This window comes from Dryobates pubescens, chromosome 3, assembly GCF_014839835.1.
Source record: "Dryobates pubescens isolate bDryPub1 chromosome 3, bDryPub1.pri, whole genome shotgun sequence".
Taxonomy (NCBI): Eukaryota; Metazoa; Chordata; class Aves; order Piciformes; family Picidae; genus Dryobates; species Dryobates pubescens.
This window is the reverse complement of record NC_071614.1, coordinates 45,726,018-45,739,725: the sequence shown is the minus strand read 5'-3', so window position 1 is coordinate 45,739,725 and position 13,708 is coordinate 45,726,018. Positions and strand designations below refer to the sequence as shown.

Here is a 13,708-nt window from a genome sequence, read left to right as displayed (position 1 = left end):
ACAAATCTTGTGGTTTGGGGATTCTGTTTGTTTGTTTGTTTTCCCCTATGTTCTTACAACAGCTAAATTTCCATGCCCCTATTTAGGCACCTAAATAAGTTATTTGGTTTTTCAAAGCTGATAATCAACACCAAGATGATTATATTTTCATTAAAATAAAGACAGTTTTACTTCAGGCACTTTTTTCTTAAAAAAACCTAAACATAGTAAAAATATTAGCTCTAGAATTTAACACCTGTCTCCACTGCTGCAAAATGTCTATGTGTGTTCTAATGAATTGGGCCCCGATAATAAATGTCATGTAAAAATATGTAATATGGGAGTAATAATTAATCAAATAATGTGACCCAAGATTCCATGCATGCAGAGAATTTATTTTTGATGCTGAACTATTTTTTACTTGACCAAGGATGACATCAAAATAGCAGTAATTTGCAGTGAGAGCAGCAGTCTAGAAAAGATGGCATGAATAAAAACAAAGTACAAAACCAGCAGGCTACTTTCAATTTGCTAAGGATATTGTAAATTAAATGACAACTTCTGTCAGAAGAGGTTTCATCCTAGCAGATTTACATTCACCTTGTTGCATGCCTTGGAAGAAAATTGGGCTACTTCATATGCAGGCAAGCTCCTGCTCAACAGTTACCTACAGGTATTTTCTCCTCATGCTCTACAGTGGTTTGAGGCTTTTTATGATAACATGTGAATGCACAGCCTCTCAAATATTAAAATACTTTCCAGACCTGGGACTGAGGGGTTTGAATCTATGGCACTTGTTAATAGATTAATTAACTTTGTTACTTCAGACCTTCATTACTTTCCAACCATCACTCCAAAAACTAACACAACACTTAAACTGTTCAAATCAATCTTTTATCATGGCTCCACTGAATTTATCAGTTTGACTAGAACTAGAAGTACCACTGCATACACTGTACAAGAAAGTATCTAAAACTATGACTTCCAACCACAATCTAAAAATTGAATAGAATAGAATAAACCAGGTTGGAAGAAACCTTCAAGATCACCATGTCCAACACATCATCCAACACCAATCTAATCAACTAAACCATGCCACCAAGTACCCCATCAACTCTCCTCCTAAACACCCCCAGTGATGGCGACTCCACCACCTCCCCGGGCAGCCCATTCCAATGGGATATCACTCTGTCTGTGAAGAATTTCTTCCTAAACTCCAGGTGCACTGGAGTATTAGAAATGTGTAATTTCAAATTAACTTAATTAACTACTATAAACAGATTTAAGCCTCATTCATCTTTTTTTTTTTTCCCCCAAATTTATTATTTTCATAGTTGGAAGCGAAATTAGCTTACAGCCTTTGAGATGTAGTTATACAAAGGTTAAGCATAGATTGAGCACAGGTAACTTCTAAACAGGCTCTAGCTGAACAGGTACAACTTGCACATATAGAAAATCCATTTCCTGCCAACAGAAAGCTGCAGAACACAAGTAACTTTCTTTTTTTTTTAAACAAATGTTGACCTTTTAGCCATCATTTGCAGTAGTGCTAAAAATCTGAGAATACAAAATACTGTAATAAATGCCTCTGTCCTTCTAAGATCTGTAGATCTAGTTCTAGACTCTTAAACTTCTAAAATTCATTGAAGTCTAAAAGATTAAACTGGCGCTCTCCCAAGGTTTTTGTGTTCCTAACTGTCAAAATTTCTTCTCTCCCACACAGCAGGTTGATAGTAATAGATATATGTCCCAGAGTACGTTAAAAATCCAAAAGCAGTTGAGAAGAATCTTCATCATGTGGCAATCCCCAACTGTATTAACAAGGAGTCAGGAATATTTATGCAATTTACCACTAACCCCAGTCTTAAGGAGGAGTTTCACCTACTTAGGGCTGTTCATTCCCTACGGTTACATTCTGGCTGCAAAAATCAGTCTTAAACCTGAAAACAAATGCAAGGATTTCCCAGGTAAGATTATTTCTTCTTTAGCGTTTTACTGCACTTCAGTGTGAAAGTGAAATATAGGCGATTTTGTGATACACATTCCTGTATCTTAAGAGGTCTTCTGGGTATTATGTTTCTGAGAGAATTACCTTGCTATCTGCACTACCAGAACTATGGCAATTGTTATAGAAATCCCTGAGCAGTGGGAGGAGGTGAAGGTTTGATGAAGCAAGCAGTGCTGACTAGATAACACTGTATTTTAAGATCAGGTATATGGGAAGGGCTGACCACAGCAATATTGAGGTCAGCTGAAGGGAAATCATCAGTGGTTTAAACCACATGGAAAAGTTACTGCAGAGATGCTTTGGGAAACAATGTGAAACTTGGTGCACTTTTTATAGCCAAGCCATTCTGCTCTCACTTCTCAGTGCTTCTTGGCTTGCCTTCCTCATAATCATTATCCTCCTGATGCATCTACCTCCTACTGTTGTCTTTGATCAATCCATGATCTCTCTCTGCACTGTTTGTGGGAGAAGGAGAGGAGCAATGAAGTCCCCACATCCTAGGCTGCCCAGTGCTGAGACTCCCAAGTGCCTGCATCTCACTTCATGATAAGCAGCTCTTGCTCATCTCATGATCTTGTCATCCTCTGCCAGAGCTCTGATTCACCACTTCCCAATGTCTACAATGTCTACCAGTCTACAAAGCAGATTGATTGTGCTTTTTACCTTCATCCACATCCCTCTTCCATTACTTTCCTCTTGCCTCTCACTGGCATCTCCCCATGCCATTTCAATGGGTGATACAGTGCCTCAAACAGTTGCTGCATTTCACCCACACTAACATAATGCATTCCTCTGAGCACCCAGATGTGAAGGTCAGCTTCCTTCTGCATAGTATGGAATAGCAGATCCCTTACAAATTTATAAGCAAACTACTTTTGCAATAAATTAAGCAACCTGAAAACAATGCAAATTTGAATGTGAAGATTTAATGCATTGGAACCAAGGGACTGGACTCTTTTCAGCAACATGCAGGCTGGTCTGCATACACAAATGAGCCTGCTGCAGCACAACAGAGAGAATTTATGCCTTGCTAAATGCAAGGTAAAATATTTCCTGACAGAAACAGTTTCAGAAAAGTGAGAGCACTATAAATCCAAACTGAGGAACAAAGTTCTATATTCAAACAGGCATAAAGCTCTGAAATCCTGAAAATACATTTGCCCCTGTAGTATTATTCCCTCAGCATTACTTATCAGTTGATATTTCTCATGGGACTTCTGCACAGAAGGGGCCTCAGGGCAGTTTAATTCAAGTCTGAGAAATTAGCAGGGGCTTGGCAATGTGAAAGCTGAAATATTAATGCACTGAAGCAGGTCTTACACCATCAAGGTGTTTGAGTTATGAAACAACAGAAACCTGAAAGGCAGCACAGCAGGCCCTTTGTGTTTTTTGCAGATTATTCTATAGATGCAAAATTCTCCATTAGTCCCTTGAAAAAAAAAGTGCTGTAAGGCATATCGTACAAAGTCCTCCTTCCTGCTCCCTTCTGTGATTTTTCTATTTATGAAAAAACAGCATGCCACAGAAGTGGTTTTCACATACTGCATGAGAAAGAAAGAAGCTCAATGTATCAGCAGGAGGAGGGAGAATTACTACCTAGCCAGAGAGGAGTGAAAATCAGTAATTTGTAATAGTTAATGAGCGCACAAAATGAAACTTTTCTAATTTTTCTGTTATTGACAATGAATGCAATAATTTGTTTACCATGTGGAGAAAAAGTATTACTCTGGGGGCTCTTATAAAAGCAAAAGTATTTTTGGCACAGCTGTATCTCTTTTACAAGGACCTACACTTCAATATGCACATTTTTGTCCTCTACTTAACTGACCTGCAAGATTCTGCAGTTACAGTATCACAGTATAACCAAGGTTGGAAGAGACCCCAAGGATCATCAAGTCCAACCTGTCCCAACAGACCTCACAACTAGACCATGGCACCAAGCGCCACGTCCAATCTCCCCTTGAACACCCCCAGGGACAGCGACTCCACCACCTCCCTGGGCAGCCCATTCCAATGACGAATTACTTGCTCAGTGGAGAACTTTTTCCTCACTTCGAGTCTAAACCTCCCCTGGCAAAGCTTGAGACTGTGTCCCCTTGTTCTGGTGCTGGTTGCCTGGGAGAAGAGACCAACCCCTTCCTGTCTACAACCACCTTTCAGGTAGTTGTAGAGGGCAATGAGGTCACCCCTGATCCTTCTCTTCTCCAGGCTAAACAATCCCAGCTCCCTCAGCCTCTCCTCATAGGGCTTGTGCTCAAGGCCTCTCCCCAGCCTTGTTGCCCTTCTCTGGACACCTTCAAGTGTCTCGATGTCCTTCTTAAACTGAGGGGCCCAGAACTGGACACAGTACTCAAGGTGTGGCCTAACCAATGTAGAGTACAGGGGCACAATGACCTCCCTGCTCCTGCTAGCCACACTATTCCTAATACAGGCCAGGATGCCACTGGCCCCCTTGGCCACCTGGGCACACTGCTGGCTCATGTTTAGGCGGGTGTCAATCAGCACCCCCAGGTCCCTCTCTGTTCGGCAGCTCTAGTTCCTTTAGTAAGTATTGAATCAAAGTTTACAACTGAAAAACCCACCTCAGAGTTTAAGGAGTTTTAAATTGAGACAATAGATGCTCTTAGATTTAAGTGACTTTGAAAACAATTACAAGCACTCCTATCTTCATTAACAGGTTGATAAGTTTTGCCTGGTTTAACGAGGTATGGAATTCAGCGAAGTATGACTAGTTATATACTTATTTTTACATGTATGTTAGTAATAAAACTGATATTATACTTCATTATTAAACCACATGATTTTATTAATATTATACAACTAGTACCTTATAAAAACTGAAGCTTCCAATAGTGCTTACCTCCGAACTGGAATTTTCCCATTTGTGTTTGTTAGAAAGGCCAGTTTCATCCAGCTGAAAGTAAGAAAGAAAGATTTTTTTAAATGGCACTTATTAAAATTGGCATCTAAACACATTCGTCTCAAGGCCATTGCCATGTCTGTGAAATGAGAAGAAAGAAAGAAATTGTGGTCGTTTGAGGCTGTGCCTTTAAGAACAAGCAGTGCTGAGACACTGGCTAAATGTTTTCGGTACTAGAACCAAAACATTCTGATATTCTAAACGAATTTCATTGGTTGATAAACAAAAATGCAGCTTTAGATTGTGAAGCAGTTGGAATTTTTTTTTTTTTCCTCAGTTCAGTTCGGTTTGGGGAGTTGGGGGGGTGTGGTCGTTTGAGGCTGTGCCTTTAAGAACAAACACTGCTGGAACACACTGGCTAATGTTTTTGGTACTAGAACCAAAACATTCTGATATTCTAAACGAATTTCATTGGTTGATAAACAAAAATTCAGCTTTAGATTGTGAAGCGGTTGGAAAATTTTTTTTTTTTCTCAGTTCAGTTGGGTTTGGGAGTTGGGGGAGTTTGGTGTTTCAGCCTGTTCTCCCTGCCTGCTTCTTTTGCGAACTGCTGGACTTGGCCTTCAGATAAGCAAACACTAATCCTGCATGGGCTTTTGAAGCTTGCTAACAACTCTTTTCCTTAGTAACTTGCCTTTCTCTCTCTCTAACCCCTTTTTGGGGAAAAAGGGAGGTAAGGGGGGGAGAGAGGGGGTTCCAAAGAGGGGATCCCTCCCTGAGGGAGGGATTTTTGTTGTGTTATTTGTCTTTGCTGTGTATTTCTGTGTATATATTGTAAATACCTATATATATTGTGTTATATATAACCTGCTTTCCATATATGCTTGTAAATATATAGCTTTTGCTCTTCGACTGAGTTAGCTGTGGTTTCTTACTCTGTGGAGGAGGGAGAGCTAAGCCCTCTCTCAACCTACCACATTTATTGGCTGCCCAACTCGGGGCTTGCTGACAAATTAGTTTGATTTATTGCTTGCTTAAGTCGAACGAGCAAACATGAAGGTGTTTTGGCTTTTTGAGCGTCTGTTCTTCTCGGTCTTTGGTGTATTGATCTACAAGTATTGCCTGGGTATGATTATCGATAAGATAGGTAAATATATAATGCAAAAATTATATTTGTGGTTTAAGTACAAGATTCGGCTTCTGTATGATCAGTGCCTGGAATTCTTTTATGTTAAAAAGTACAGGAATGTTACATCTAGCACACTCCCTATTGAGATAAAAGAGTTTAAGATTCCGCTCGGTGAAAGGGTAATTTTAAGTGATGGCTGGGATCCAAAGCTGATTTTCTTGATGTGTGTAGTCCTGCTGCTGGTGATAAGTAATGTGTATTTGCTAGTGACACTGTACCGGGAGAGAAAAGTTTATAAGGCATGTTTTGTTATTAGACGGAGGACAAAGAGACGAAAACGCCACCCTAGCTCTGTTTCAGGAACATCCAGTGAGGATGATAATGGAGAATCTGTGTCAGTTAAAGATAAAGCTAAAAAGTCAATCGGCAAGGCAGCTCTGAATAGCAATGGTGATGATTCTGGCAAGCAGCCAGGGGCTACAGTAGCCCCAAACATGGCGGCTCCTGTGTCCCAGGCAGCCACCATTAACGAGGCAAAGTCATTTCCTCCTTCTTCCATGGCAGGAGCGGAAGCGTCCTCCAAAGCAGCTAATCTGTCTCAAAGCTTATCAGCTTCTGATAATAAGGCAGCTGGAAACCCAAACACAGCTCCAGTAAAGCAAGTAGCAGTTTTAACAACAAGGAAGGGTAAGACTAAAGCTGATTCAGGAGCTGACGGGGATGCACAGCAAGGTTCTTCTGCTGGGGAGGAAGAGAAAATCTGTCTTAAAAATATAGCTGAGTTATTGAGATCATCAGAGGATCGAGATGCATCTCTTGGTAGGACAGCAGCTAGTGGTGGTGCCTCTCAGCTTAAAGGGATCCTTGAGAGAGTGACAGAAAGGTTGTTTGGACCACAAGTTGAGGAAGAGGAGGCAGAAGAGCAACAAGATGACATAACCGACTGCTCTTCACCCCGGGAGGAGCTTAGAAATGTAAGAAAAGACTATCTCAGAGCAGATAAGGAGCCAGTTCTCGCTTGGCTTGGTAGATGCTATGATACAGGTGCTCCAGCTCTAATGGTTGGAGACAAGTCAGCAGCCCAGCTAGGAACTCTCTCAAAGGATAATGGAATAGATAGACATCTAGGCAAGGCTCTCGGTAAGGTTAATCTGTGGATACGCCTTCTAATGGCGGTTCTCATGAGATACCCTTCCCGAGATGATCTTCCATGGAATCCTAAGCCCTGGACTACCATAGATGAGGGAATCAAGCATCTGAGAGAATTTGCTGTTAGAGAGGTACTCTATGGTGAACATGAATCTCTGAATCCTGATGATGTTCCTGTAGGAAATGGTCTTGCTAAAAAGCTCATCAAGCTTGCTCCTTCTAATTATGCAAACATTCTGGCAAGCAGAATTGTAGCAAGAAATTATGGTGGAGCTCCTCTTACGGTTGGCCAATTCACTGATCAATTGAGACAATTGGATGATAGCATGACACGTGTTTCTTTGGTTTCAGCCATTGAAACTCTGTCTGGAAAACTGGAGAATTGCATGAAAGAGCTGAAGGATGAATTTAAAAACACCATCTCCCAATTGGCACAAAGAGATGATTCCAATTCTTCCTCCAGGTGGGTACAGGTTTCATCTGTGAGGAATAGACATCCTCCAAGGAGGTCATTCCAAAACAGATCAAACCAAAACAGACCACCAAGGCAGTCACGTAGGACTATTTGGATTACCCTGCGTGATCAGTTTGGTGAGAACATGAACAGGTGGGATGGTCAACCAACTTCTAATCTTTTCAGGAGACTGAGAGAACTGCAAAGTGGCAGAACCCGAGGTAGCAATACCAGAAGGGTAGCTGTTACTTCTACAGTTCCCCAGGACAACTCTAGTAGCTCCAACAGTGGCTCCAGTTCTAACACTGCACAGTGTGCTCGTTGCACCTGTGGACATGTTCCCCATAACTAGGGGTGCCCTGCCTCCCGCCAGGGGGAGGAGAGGGGTAATACAGATAACAGAATCTATTGGGATGTGTACATCCAGTGGCCTGGCACTTCACACTTTCAGAAGTACAGGGCCTTGGTTGACACAGGAGCTCAGTGCACCATATTGCCATCAAATTATCAGGGATCAGAGTCCATAACTATTCTGGGAGTCACTGGTGGATCTCAAGAGTTAAGTAAAGTGGAGGTTAATATAAGCTTAACTGGTAAACAATGGAAAAAGCATACAGTTGTGACCGGACCTGATGCACCTTGTATTTTGGGAATTGATTTTCTGAGAGAAGGGCGTTTCAAAGACCCTAAAGGTTACAAATGGGCTTTTGGAGTAGCTTCTGTAGAAATTGATGGACAAAAACTGAAGCTGTCTGCTAGACCTGAGCTTTCTGATGAATCTGCAGTTGTGGGACAACACAAGATTCAGGACATTAAGTTGCCGGTTGCTTCTCGGACTGTGCATCACAGACAATACAGAACCAACCGTGACTCTTTGTTGCCCATTCAGAATCTGATTCGTCAGTTGGAGAGTCAGAAAGTCATCAGCAAAACTCATTCACCTTTCAACAGTCCAGTGTGGCCTGTGCGAAAGCCGAATGGAGACTGGCGTCTGACAGTGGACTACCGAGCCCTGAATGAAGTAACTCCACCTATGAGTGCAGCAGTACCAGACATGATGGAACTCCAGTATGAGCTGGAATCCAAAGAGGCCAAATGGTATGCTACCATAGACATTGCTAATGCCTTCTTCTCTATTCCCATAGCAGAGGAATGCAGGCCTCAGTTTGCTTTCACCTGGAGAGGAATCCAGTACACTTTCAACAGACTGCCAATGGGCTGGATCCACAGCTCCAGCATCTGTCATGCAGTAATCCATGATGCTCTGGAGGAAGGTGGTGCTCCAGAACACATCCAGTTCATCGATGATATCATCGTCTGGGGTAAAACTGCTGAGGAAGTCTTCGAGAAAGGTAACAAAATCATGGACATTCTCCTGAATGCAGGTTTTGCCATCAAGAGAGACAAAGTGAAAGGTCCTACCACAGAGATCCAGTTTCTGGGAGTGCAGTGGCAGGATGGACGCCGACACATTCCAGTGGATGTGGTAAATAGAGTCTCTACCATGGCAAATCCCACGAACAAGCAAGAAACTCTACGTTTCTTGGGGATAGTGGGATTTTGGAGACTACACATTCCTGGATACAGTCAGATTGTGAAACCTCTGTATGATGTGACTCGAAAGAGGAACAGTTTCCACTGGGGACCTGAACAACAAGCAGCCTTTGACCAGATAAAGCAAGAAGTAGTCCAAGCAGTGGGTCTGGGACCTGTGCGAGATGGTCCAGACATTAAGAACATTTTGTACACGGCTGCAGGTGACAATGGTCCAACCTGGTGCTTGTGGCAAAAAGCTCCAGGTGAGACACGTGGACGACCTCTTGGTTTCTGGAGTCGAGGTTACAGAGGTTCAGAGGCTAATTACACTCCAACAGAGAAAGAGATTCTAGCTGCCTATGAAGGAGTGAAAGCAGCTTCTGAAGTAATTGGAACTGAGTCACAACTTCTCTTAGCTCCCAGATTGCCAGTTTTGAATTGGATGTTCAAAGGCAAAGGTTCCACACCACATCATGCCACAGATTCCACCTGGTCTAAGTGGATGGCCCTGATAACACAGAGAGCTCGAATGGGAAATCTTGAAAGACCTGGTCTGGTGGAGGTGATCTCAAGTTGGCCTGAAGATACCAACTGTGCTAAACCTCCAGAGGAGAGAGTAACTCGTGCTGAGGAAGCTCCTCCTTACAATGACCTTTCTGATGATGAAAAGAAATATGCTTTGTTCACAGACGGTTCCTGTTGTCTCGTCGGGAACAAGCGAAGGTGGAAGTCTGCCGTGTGGAGTCCAACACGCCGAGTTGCAGAGGCGAAGGATGGAGAAGGAGAATCCAGTCAGTTTGCAGAGGTAAAAGCTGTCCAGCTAGCTCTCGACGTGGCTGAACGTGAGAGATGGCCAAAGCTATATCTCTACACCGACTCATGGATGGTAGCCAATGCTCTATGGGGTTGGCTAAAGAACTGGAAAAAGAATGGCTGGCAGAGGAAAGGAAAACCCATCTGGGCAGCTGAACTGTGGCAAGACATTGCTGATCGAATCGAGAGAATTCCAGTGAAAGTGAGACACATTGATGCTCACATTCCCAAGAGCAAAGCTACTGAGGAACAGCAGCACAACCATCAGGCAGATCTAGCTGCAAGAGTTTCTCAAGTAGACAAGGACTCTGAACTTGATCTCGACTGGAAACACCGAGGTGAGATATTCTTAGCTCGGTGGGCTCACGATTCGTCAGGACATCAAGGCAGAGATGCAACATACCAATGGGCTCGTGACAGATCCATAGACATTTCCATGGATGCCATCACACAAGTCATCCATGACTGTGACATTTGTGCTGCTATTAAGCAGGCAAAGAGAATTAAGCCCTTGTGGTATGGTGACAGATGGTCCAAATACAGGTATGGTGAAGCTTGGCAGATTGACTACATCACTCTACCACGTTCTCGTTCTGGTAAGCAGTACGTGCTTACTATGGTAGAGGCAAACACTGGATGGCTGGAAACTTACGCAGTCCCACATGCAACTGCACGCAACACCATTCTCGGTCTGGAGAGACAGATCCTGTGGAGACACGGAACTCCAGAGAGGATTGAGTCAGACAACGGAACTCACTTCAAGAACAACCTTGTAAAGAGCTGGGCAAAAGAGCACGGTATTGAGTGGATTTTCCATATTCCTTACTATGCACCAGCTGCAGGGAAGATTGAACGCTACAACGGTTTGTTGAAGACCACTCTCAAAGCCATGGGAGGTGGATCTTTGAAAAACTGGGAGAAACATTTAGCACAAGCAACCTGGCTGGTGAACAGTAGAGGTTCAGTGAACCGAGCTGGACCTGCACATTCTGATCTGCTACAGAAAGTAGAAGGTGATAGAGTTCCTGTTGTTAGGGAAAAGAATCTGTTAGGTAAAACTGTTTGGGTATTTTCGCCCTCAGGAGAGGCTAAACCTGTCCGAGGGGTGGTTTCAGCAGAAGGTCCGGGTCACACTTATTGGGTAATGCAAGAGAATGGTGAAATTCAGTGTATTCCACAAAGAGATTTAACTTTAGCTGAGAGAGTTTAATTTCAGACTGTTGTACAGCTACAGCGCGTCCAAAGGAAAGAGTCCCTGAGGAATCTACGGTGCACGAACCCTGAGAACCCTGAGAGCCCTGAGTCAACTGAGAGTCCCTGAGTCCCTGTTTCCCTTTTTCTTCGCTTCGTCTGCGGAGAGACAAACTGTTTTCCATTTTCTTGATTTTGGATTTTCTTGGACTTCTGAATCATCTACATCTGAGTATAGCCGGAATGGACGATGAACTTAACTTACGAACTGTAAATATTGTTCTGGATTGGATGGACAGTACGAACAGCCAATGAAATTGTTTAGAAAGGGGTGGACTGTGGTCGTTTGAGGCTGTGCCTTTAAGAACAAACACTGCTGGAACACACTGGCTAATGTTTTTGGTACTAGAACCAAAACATTCTGATATTCTAAACGAATTTCATTGGTTGATAAACAAAAATTCAGCTTTAGATTGTGAAGCGGTTGGAAATTTTTTTTTTTTTTTTTTTTTTTTTCCCTCAGTTCTGTTCGGTTTGGGAGTTGGGGGAGTTTGGTGTTTCAGCCTGTTCTCCCTGCCTGCTTCTTCTGCGAACTGCTGGACTTGGCCTTCAGATAAGCAAACACTAATCCTGCATGGGCTTTTGAAGCTTGCTAACAACTCTTTTCCTTAGTAACTTGCCTTTCTCTCTCTCTAACCCCTTTTTGGGGAAAAAGGGAGGTAAGGGGGGGAGAGAGGGGGTTCCAAAGAGGGGATCCCTCCCTGAGGGAGGGATTTTTGTTGTGTTATTTGTCTTTGCTGTGTATTTCTGTGTATATATTGTAAATACCTATATATATTGTGTTATATATAACCTGCTTTCCATATATGCTTGTAAATATATAGCTTTTGCTCTTCGACTGAGTTAGCTGTGGTTTCTTACTCTGTGGAGGAGGGAGAGCTAAGCCCTCTCTCAACCTACCACGGGGGGGGGGGGGGGGGGAAGTTTCAGCCTGTTCTCCCTGCCTGCTTCTTCTGCGAACTGCTGGAGTTGGCCTTCAGATAAGCAAAAACTAATCCTGCATGGGCTTTTGAAGCGTACTAACAACTCCTTTCCTTAGTAACTTGCCTTTCTCTCTCTCTAACCCCTTTTTGGGGAAAAAGGGAGGTAGGGGGGGAGAGAGGGGGTTCCAAGGAGGGGATCCCTCCCTCGGGGAGGGATTTTTGTTGTGTTATTTCTCTTTGCTGTGTATTTCTGTATATATTGTAAATACCTGTACATATTGTGTTATATATAACCTGCTTTCCATATATGCTTGTAAATATATAGCTTGCTCTTTCGACTGGGCTAGTTGTGGTTTCTTACTCTGTGGAGGAGGGAGAGCTAAGCCCTCTCTCAACCTACCACAGAAATGTTCTGTAATAAAATCGTTTTTCTACAACCTTTTAGGACTTGAGGCACAACAGTTCTTTAACTGGCAAGAGCATCCCAGAAGAATCAGTACCTCAATTAACACAGCTGTGAAGACAAGACTCATGGGGTTTTGTTTGCCTATGCATCAATTAAATAGCAAACCAGACAATAATTAAAACATCCAGTATCAATAAATCAAATGAACAGTTATCAGTCTTTTGCAGTTTTTCCTGGGCAGGTGCCGGATATAGACTCGAGCCTCCTTATCACAATGAAAGAAAACTCGAATATAAAAGTTTTCTTTATTAAAACTTTTTTTGTGGTTGCAAATGTTGAACTACGAAAAACTTTGGTTTTATTAATTTTTAATTCCAAAAAGGAAGTTGATACAAGGATAGGAAAATAAAGGAGAAAGAGTAGGAATGAAAGCAACTTACTGTTTCTTAAGACACGTCATTGGACTGACATTGTTAGCTCTGAAGTTATGTATGATGGATCCAAGCCCTTCTACCCATTGCTGGAGACAAAAGGAAAAAAAAAAACACAAAACCACCACATTAGCAAAACTGAAGATGGGAAGAAGCAGGAAACTGTCATTGGGGAAGACTAGTCTTCCTTGCAGCTATGGATAATGTTAATAACCTAACCTGAGGAAAAAACCTACCCAATTCACAGCCTATAACACCATGGAAAAGACCAGCACGTTCTGCCCCTTACTATTTTATCCTTCACTAAACAAAGAGACAGTGCTTTCTGTTCTTCCAAGTACTACACCTATGTGGCAGTTTCAGGCTATGCCTTTAAAAGTGAATTGCAGATTTTCAAGTAGAAGAGTGGAGAAATATAAATAAATCCACAGTTAGGTGTAAAGAGGAAAACAAAAGATTATTCTAAACAAATTTCATTGGCCAGATGTGAGATGTGCCCCTAGCAATATCTCACATCCCACTTCATTCCTTTCTCTGGCTGCTTCTGCTCTGCTTTGCTGGAGAAGGACCTTATCAGCCTAACCTTGAGATAAGAGCACTAACGATGCTTTTCAAGCTAGCAGAACTCTCTAACATCTCTTTCTCGTTTCTTCTAATTAGACAAAAAGGGGGGGAGATTGGGGGGAGATTGGGGGGAGATTGGGGGGAGATTGGGGGGAGAAGCAGAGAAGTTACCCCCATTCCTTTTGGGGTCCCAGAAGGTTTGGGG

The 13,708-nt window shown here is 42.7% G+C and overlaps 1 protein-coding gene across 5 annotated transcripts in view; it reads right to left on the bottom strand.

Annotated features, from left to right (window-relative positions):
* PLCB4 (phospholipase C beta 4) overlaps positions 1-13,708 on the bottom strand; it is a 229,744-nt gene that overhangs the window by 76,221 nt on the left and 139,815 nt on the right. For all 5 annotated transcript variants that reach the window (XM_054180088.1, XM_054180091.1, XM_054180090.1 and 2 more), the window contains 2 exons: positions 12,949-13,028; positions 4,848-4,901 (listed from right to left, as the gene is read on the bottom strand). In XM_054180088.1, the coding sequence (XP_054036063.1) occupies positions 4,848-4,901; positions 12,949-13,028 (134 nt within the window). The remainder of the gene's footprint in view (positions 1-4,847; positions 4,902-12,948; positions 13,029-13,708) is intronic.